General features: G+C 32.4%; 1 protein-coding gene across 1 annotated transcript; it reads left to right on the forward strand.

Moving 5' to 3' along the window:
- Nucleotides 1–4,411: 4,411 nt before the first annotated feature.
- On the forward strand, nt 4,412–5,602 carry LOC113699666 (protein FAR1-RELATED SEQUENCE 5-like). Its single transcript, XM_072057867.1, has 2 exons — nt 4,412–4,916; nt 4,959–5,602. The coding sequence occupies exons 1-2, from the start codon at nt 4,412–4,414 to the stop codon at nt 5,600–5,602; spliced, it is 1,149 nt and encodes a 382-aa protein (XP_071913968.1).
- Nucleotides 5,603–9,271: the final 3,669 nt, after the last annotated feature.

The raw sequence follows: 9,271 nt of genomic DNA on the forward strand, positions 1-9,271 counted from the left end.
GGGGAGGGAAAAAGGTATAGTAAACATTTTTGTAAACCCAAGTAACTATCTATATCTATATGTATTGCAAGAGAGGTTTTAGTGGAGGCCTGTTGAATGGCTTCCAAATCTCCCATACTTTTTTCTAGATTTTTCATTTAGTTTAATACATAAATTCAATTAAAAAGTTTGAAATAGTGTGATTTACAAGTACTCCGATAACAATTCAAATTTAAAATTTAAAACTTTCTTTCCCACTTCAAATGAGTGCTTAATAAATCATTTATAGTTTGTTTTTAGATTTTGACCACTTTTTCCTTCCATAAATAAAGAAAATAAATTTGGATAATTTGATTAGTCCCATATTAAAATCATTCACCCCATTACAATTTTATTACTTTAGCCCATTTTATTCCTTGATTAATAAATATTGATTTGTCCAATCTAAGGAATAATCTGATTAGTTCCATTTTTTAATCATTTATATTGTAATATTTTTATCATTTATATAGTAACATTTTTAGCACTTTCCTTCCAGGTATATACATAGATTTGTCAAATATTTCAAATAACATATCCAATTATAACCATTCTTCAAACATTTTATCTATTGCAACTAAATTAATTTTTTTAGCCTTAAACTTAGCCTATTAGATGATTATTCCAACTAATGAAATAAACATTTTGACATACAACGTCATCTAGATAATTTTTGAAATGCTCAGACCTTCATTTGGATAATTTTGCATATGGCGCGGCGCGTACATCAGAAAGTGCACATAAAACAAAATTTTTATATGAATTTTAAATTAATAAAAGGGGCATTTAGATGGTTATTTTTTGGAATGTTTATCAAAAATTTTAAAACAAATATTTGATAAAACAATTATCCTGGGTGATTATCACAAAAAATAGTAGTATTTCACCAAAGTTACACCCAATTACTTTTCCTTGATGACTATAATTCTAACTCTTTATTTGAAAAAAAAAAGCCACTTGAAAAGTAAGATAATAAACCCTAAATAATAAAAAGAATAGAAAGATTGGATTATAGGGTAGGAAAGGGTAAAAGAAAGGTATTGAATCTTAAATAGTAAAAGAAGCATAAAGATAAGAGTATAGAATTGGGGAGAGTAAAGTCAAGGAAGCTGTGTTGTGAGTTGGGATGAAATTATCAAAATGAGCTATTTATGTGGATCAAATAGATATTAGTTTTACATGATTTTGGTTATCTTATCCATTTACAATCCACTATAAAATTTTACTTATTTTTTCTCCCATATTCTTTGAATAACAAAATAAGATATCATTGTAATCAACAAAAATAAGAACACATTGCATTAATAAATAAATTTTTACCTAAAAAATAAAAAAAAAAGTTACACAGAAGAACCAATAGTGGTGATCATAAGGAGTTTCAAATTTGTCCCTATATAAGAATCTCAAAATAATTTAGGTGTGAATGCAAGAAATCAATTAACTCTTAATGAGTTAATTAAAATTTTAATGGAATGGGAAGAAGTAAGATAAAATTTAACAAAAATTAAAAAAATAAAGAATAAGAAAATAATGTTAAATATGCCTTTGCAAAAGGTAGAATATAATTATTGAATTTGTAGTGATTTAAATTTACTTACTAATGAATTTGAATCTACGTCTAATTTAATTAAGTCTAAATAGGTAGTCCCAATCTATCTATTTAATAGCCACTTATTAATGAATTTTAATTGGATTACCCATTTGAAGTTAATAAAATGGTATACCCATACTCATTTGTTAAAGAAAAAATTGAAAATTTGGTCATTATTTACAACTATATATGTAGAGTAACAGGACAGAAGATAAATAAGTTGTAAAATTGGGTAAGAGATCGTATAACTTGATAGAAGCAGGGTAGGATGAAGAAAATATAGAATTTGTGAGAGAGAGAAGAGTTGCAGGGATGTGGGCAGTTTGGATTAGCAAGGTAAGGAAGAGAATAATGAAGAGTATAGGAATATTAACAGGAAGTGGCGCAGAAAATGACAACATAGAAGGGAGGGGTAACAATTTGTGATTACTGTGCTTTCGGTATTTCTTTAGATATTTTTTACCTTTATTCATATTTTTTAATATACGTTAAGGTTTTAAATAAAGTACATAAATACAATATAAATTAGATACTAAAATAGCACTCTTTTAATTTTTTAACCTTTTTTCATGTAACTAATATAAATAATTCATTTACTATTTTAATTATATTAAACATAAATCCGTGCATAGCACAGGTTGCAATGCTAGTTTAAGTAGTATTTGTAATTCCAAACTACATCTTGACATCCTTAAGTTAAATTCCATTGTTATTACTGCTCTTCCAGTATCTTCTCTCAACCTCCAATCACTAACTGCCATCTTTCGCTTCTTCTCACTATCCCTTAGCATTCCTTGCAGGAAAGTCATATTTCACTCATTTCGCACATTCGTGTGCTCTATCCATAGACTCTTTTAGTGACATCTAAGCTCAATGTCACACACATATCTAATAAAATTATGTTCAATTCCTATATAGTAAGTTGTTGAATTGAACGTATTCAGCTCTACCAAGTGAACTATCTATCTTTCCACCTTGTGGACCTCTTTATTTGTGTTTTTTTATTTTTTTAATTCTTTTCTATTTTTTTTAGTAACAATTAGCTCCCTTCCTTTTTTTTTTTTTACTTCCTTATTTATAGTAACTTTTAATCAACTTATTAATTTCTGCTTTATATATATGCATGTCAATTATGTCTTACTAAATCTTTTTTATCAATCAACTTATAGTTTTCCTTCTTTCAAATCTTTCAACAAATTATACGTAGTCTTGTTCAAGTAACGGATTAAGAACTGATTATGCTAACATTTGCATCAGTCTCGAAAGTTTGACAATAAATCCTATGGTATGTCAGCGTCTTCATGATGGCCTGTTCTAGAATACCTGTTTCAACTTCATCTGTCTCATCATGTCCAAAGCTGTCTTTACCACAATTATCAGTACATGGCTCTAGCTTTGAATCTTTTTTTATCATTTATATCATCAATATTTGTGTTCCTTGATTACTCATGCTTTCAATTGACCAAAGGATTTGACAACTACTGCTACCCTGCCGAATATGTTGCCCCACGATACAGACGACTATTAGTGACAACTGTTCTTAACAGTGTAATATTTTTAAATAAAATATAATTTTATATGAATTATTTGTAAAGCTTTATAATAGACATGTAATTGTTATGAATGAGATATACATAAATCAATAATAGAATATATTACATCTCAACTATAAAAATGTATAAATAATTTATTTAAAATTAAAATATTCAAAAAATATTACACTATTCAGGAATATTTTGCAAGGACTATTTTTTTATACTGTTTGGGAACTATTTAAAATTATAGTATTTGAAAAAATTACACTGTCTCGTGTCCCATTCAAATGTATTTTGTTGGGTGACTTACGTGAGGAGCAGTAGACTAAACTATTTGTGAATGGCAAGGTAAATTTTGTAGTTTATTCAACAAATAAAAGAGAGGTATGGAAAGATAAAAGAAACAGCATAGAAGCAGGCACGTTACAGCTCACATGTACGGAGGATGAAAGAAATATTTTTTAAAAAAGCAAGTTTTGACCGATTATAGGCGCAGGCGATTTGAAAATATTGATAGGCCCAATGACCGTGAGGCGTACTGCGGAAGGTGGCAATGTATTGGGGTGTGAGGGAATTCACATAAGTAAAATGGGCCTAGGATTAAAACACCGTAGAGGATAAGAAGTACTAAACACAGCCATGCTGGGGCCAGCAGTAGTATGTGTTTGAAAAGAAGTGGTGAGCTCAGAGGTGAAGAAACAATTTGGTAAAGAAGAAGGCAAAGCGAAATACATAGGCGGGGTGGCGGTAGGGTAACTTCAAGCGGAGTGGTCAAGGTAGATATAGCTGAGCAAGGACGTTCCAAGGTTGTACTGACTGAATGAGCCGGTGTAGTACAAAAGCAGAGAAATCAAAGGTGAGGTGTAGTACAAAAGCAGAGAAATCAAAGGTGAGTACTCTCGTCCATAACTTTGAAATAGTAAAAGGGAAGGATTAATAATAGAAAACTGATTAAAATAACGAGTAAAACACGCAACCTCTAGTATGATGAAGGTTACATTTGTTGTAAGACCTTCCGTTGAAACACATAAACATGGCAATGATAGAGAAATAAGGATTACGAAATATTACAACTAAAACCTAGTGCCTTTGAACAAAAAGGAAATGATATAGGAAAATTATCCCTGTTTATTTGTTCACCTAACATTGTGTAGCCTTCGGCAAGTCTAGCACCTCTAAAAAAATGTTTAGCGACCATCGTTAGAAAAAACATTGAACCACACGCGCGCAGCATCCATTTGGAAGGATTGTTTTTCAAACTTGTGACATGGTGAAGGAAACACAGGGTGGAAGGCTAAGGATGGATGGTGGTGGCAAAAGAAAGTCATTTGACGTTGACCTGGAACCTGAGTGTGATAGAGATATAGACAGCCCAGAAAGCGGTGGTTCAAGTGGAGGACATCAAGATGAGAAGGCAGAAGAATTGTTAGGTGCAATAGACATGGATGATGTAATGAAATTAACATTTGACACGGAAGAAGAAGCTGGGGAATTCTATAATTTGTATGCAAAACTAAGCGGATTTAAAATTCGTAAAAGTAATGGCAAACGAGATGCAGATGGCATTTCAAAGTTTCGAAAATGGGTATGTTATTGTGAAGGATACAGGGATGAAAAGTGGTTTAAGTATGAAGACTGGAAAAAGGAAGCAAAACCAATTACAAGAACTGGGAATGGGGCTTGCTTTCGCGTGAAATATGACATAGAATCGCTAAACTATGTGGTGACATCGTTCATTGTGGAGCACAATCACCCGCTGGCATCAGAGGCAAGTGTGTAACACATTAGGTCTAATAGAAAAGTCATTGATGCAGAGTATGCACAAGCCAAAAGTTTGAAGATGGTTGGAGCTAGAATCTGTCAGATAATGAAATATTTTGTTATCAAAGCCGGAGGGTACAGTAACGTGGGATTTTGCATTAAGGATCTATATAATCGAATGGATGAGGAACGTAGAAAAGATATTTTTAATGGCTATGTAGAAGGGGCACTTGGGTTCTTGGCAACGAAGAAGGATGTTGATGACATGTTCTTTTATAAATATCATGTGGATAACGAAGGAAGATTGGCAAGGTTGGTTTGGGCAGATTCTAAATCCCAAGTGGACTTCAGTACATTTGGAGATGTGTTGGAGTTTGATATGACATACAAAACAAATAAATACCGTAAGCCACTAGTTGTATTTGCAGGAGTAAACAACCATTTGAACAGTACTATTTTTGGATGTGCACTGCTATCAGATGAGAGGATTGAAACATACGAATGGGTCCTAAGTACATTGATAGAGGCTATGGATGATAGAAAGCCAGTAGTAGTGATGACAGATGAGGACAGTACAATGCAAAGAGCCATAAAGAATCTTTTCCCCGACCCTTGTCATAGGCTATATTCGTGGCACTTGCATAGAAATGCATCGAGTAATATTCTGTGTAAAGAGTTCAATGACAGGTTTGTATAACCTGATGGCAAAAAAGTGTAGCATACAGGAGTTTGAGGATCGGTGGACTAGCTTTAGTTAATGAATGTGGGATGGAAGAATGACTGGGTGAAAAAGTTGTATCACAGGAGAAAGTTATGGGCAGAGGCCTATTTATGTGGGCAGTTTTTCACAATTATGAGAAGTACTCAAAGGTGTGAGAAAATGAATACTTTTTTGAACGAGTACTTGAATAATAAAATGCGGCTATATGAATTCGTTAGAAGTTTTGATTTGGCAATAGCATGGCTTTGACATACTGAGAGCAAAGCAATTCACACAAACGAAAACACAAAACTAGTGTTAACCACAATTCTGCCCAAACTGGAGAGCAGCGCAGCAGAGGTGTTTACAAGGAATGTATTCTTCATGGTAAGGAAGCATTTGAATAGGCAAGGGTTTCTAATTTTCGAGGGTTGGAACGAGGAGGGAGAAAGTTGCACATATTATTACTCAAAATATTGTGGACAGAAAATAAGTTGGAGGGTCGATTATGATAGGTTCACAGAGAAGCTAACCTGCTCTTGCATGAAATTCGAGTCAAAGGGAATTCTTTATGCTCATATGTTTCACGTGATGGTGGTAGAAGGAATGAACAGGATCCCAGAATCATACATTTCAAATTGGTGGACAAAGGGAGTGAAAAATAATAATGAGATATAGCATTTGTTGCACCCGAACAAATGACACAAATGGCCAGATATGGCACTTTAAAGTCCAGCTATAATAGTATCTGTTATTATGCCTCTTACATGGATGATGAATTTAATGAACGGCAGCAGATGTTTGACAAGCATTCAGTAGAGCTGAAGGAAAAATGGATTGATAGAGGATTTGTGGGAGACGGGTTTGTAATGGATTCAAGAGTAAGGACCGATAGAAGTAGAAGAACATTCAGAGTGTTAGACCCGAGGGTATCTCGGGCTGAAGGTGATCACAAGCAAGTAGAAACAAAGAAGAAAAGAAAGTGCGGACATTGCAAGTAGTAACGAAAAAGTACGTAGTTATACACATGTTATTTGATATAAAACATGAACCGGATCTTGAAAGTAATAATGAAAAAGTAGGTAGTTTTTGACATGTTATTATGTGCATTAAAACATAAACTTAAATCCAAAGTCCATACAAAGTAAACTAAGTTAATGGCAATGCATAAAAAGTTGAAGTGGTGTAATGTTAGCGTTTTGACAGCTTAGTTGATGTGATTACTTGCAGCCACAAATGATTTAATATGTAATGAATTGGTTTAAGATTGCAGGCTGGCCACAACCAACGAACATGGCCAAACAAAAAAAATTGCCACAATACAGCGGCACATCGTGATTGGATGAAAAATTGTTTGGATAAATCATTGAAAAATTCATTTGGAATTGATATGGGCGGGACCGAGACTGGCGAATGGTGACGACAAGCATTTGTGGCAGAACGATGCAGTAGCGGTGGAAGTGACACAGGTGGCCAACAAAGAAGTTTAGGAGAAAGAGAAATCATGTGTAGAGATGCTAAGTTTTGAAAAAGTTGTTAATTCGTCATGAATTACATAGTTCATTGATATTAATATTACTGATAACCTCTCCACTGTGTATGCAGGATGAACTTGAGAGGGGAAACGAATTCGTCAATGCAATTGGGGAGATGACCAAAATGGAACAGTCCATATTTAAAAACATGGATGCGGGTACAGGGTGGTCGGTATGAAGACAGAAAGAGTGACATTAAGCCAAAGAAGTAATTTTGTTTGTAGTTAGGGATGTATCAGACACATAGGTGTAGTTTGGTGAACAAAGGCCTTAATATATATTGAAGAATGGATGTTGCATCAAACACATGGGAAATTGTAGAAGTGGAACGGTTTATATATTAGATATCAATTTGTTTTGAGCGTGAGCAAGCCAAATGGTATTCGATAATTTGGAATCGCTGTCATAGCTTGTTATGGTGCTAAATAATATTTTTTACGTTAACATTCAAGTGGAAATAATGTAAGTTTTTTGTGTGATGGACATTAAAACTGGGGTAATGGTTGTTGTAGTTTGCAAAGATAGACATGCGGATTATAGAAAAATGGAGACATACAAAAAATGTTTCGGTTTATAGGATATAGTTTTAATAACAAATTAAAAATCAATTACTATACTTGTTTATTGTTATGTTTTTATTTCAGTTCACATAACAATTGTTCAGAGTATTTGTTTGTTATATGATATATAACAAGCTGATTTTCTTATAAATAGTTGAGTCTTTCTATCATAATTATTGGTTTATAGGTGCTTCAATTGTTGAATTATTGGATTAGTACATTTGATGATATAAGGTAGATGTATTTGTAATAAGAAAGAGTTTATGATGAGATATTATGAATCAAATGAGCAAATAGATGATATTTAAGAAATAGTAATCCTATATTATTACAAAGTGTGCTGTAAGTATTTTTGCATTCAAAGGGAACATTGGCTAGTTGAATGAGAGATGGGGAAAAAGAAGATAATAAAGCGACAAATAAATAGGAGAAAACGGAAAAAATGAGAAAAAAAATCAATAGTTTATAAAAAAGGAAAAAATGGTTCGAAAATAACGATAGTGTTGTGCAAACATATAATTCAAGGGAGGAAAAAGATTATTATTATAGTTCAAGAGATAAACTACAATTAGGTATATAGTTCTTGGGGATTTTATTGTATTTAACCCCAACAATTAACGTTAGACACAGTGTATTCTGGTGCAAAAACTAAAATTATTATAAAAAGTGGTCTTGACACAACGAATAGGCATGGTAATAACAAAAATGTATGATAAAAAATTAGTTTAAATGTTAAGCCCCTGTCGGAGGTACTTGACAATATGAGAGAATATGTGTTTAATAAATAGTTGACAATTTATTTTTTATAATAGCCAAATTTGTTTCCAAACCTTTTAATAAATGAAAATTAAAGAGTACGCAACATTGGATAAATATGGCTCCATAACAAGCTTATATAATTATTGTGTACATGCTGCGATTTTAATTTGCATACTAATGAATTTGATTTTACGTCTAATTGAATTAATTTTAAATAGGTAGTCCAAATCAAATAGCCACAATTTTATTGGTTTTATTCAGTTACCCATTTGAAACTAATAACATCGCAGACCCATTTGGATTAGCATGTTGAAGAAGAGAGCAATGAAATGTGGACGGGAAGTGCTGCATGAACAGAGAATGTAAAAAGGAAGGTTAATAATATTCAAATTTGATAATAAATTATAATATTAATTCTATTACTATTATTATTATATTAAAGGTAAATCCACCAACCGCACACATAAATTAGGTATTTGGGCAAAATCTTATAAATAGGTTTATCCAGACAAAATATACTCTAACTGCACACAAAAGTGAATTTATTATTACATCAAAATTATCTCTATTATTTTACAAATTCAACTTGTATACGTGTATAAGGGATATTTATCGAATTAACATTTGAGGTATATTTATGGGTTAATTCCACTTTGTCCCCCCAAATTTTGGACGATTATCCACTTCAGTTCCTAAACTTCAAAATGGGACACTTAAGTCCTTAAACTTATAAATACCTCTCACTTAAGTCCTTAAACTTATAAAATGGGACACTTAAATCCCTAAACCCTTATAAAATGGGACACTTCGAC

The sequence above is a fragment of the Coffea arabica genome, chromosome 7c (genome assembly GCF_036785885.1).
Source record: "Coffea arabica cultivar ET-39 chromosome 7c, Coffea Arabica ET-39 HiFi, whole genome shotgun sequence".
NCBI lineage: Eukaryota > Viridiplantae > Streptophyta > Magnoliopsida > Gentianales > Rubiaceae > Coffea > Coffea arabica.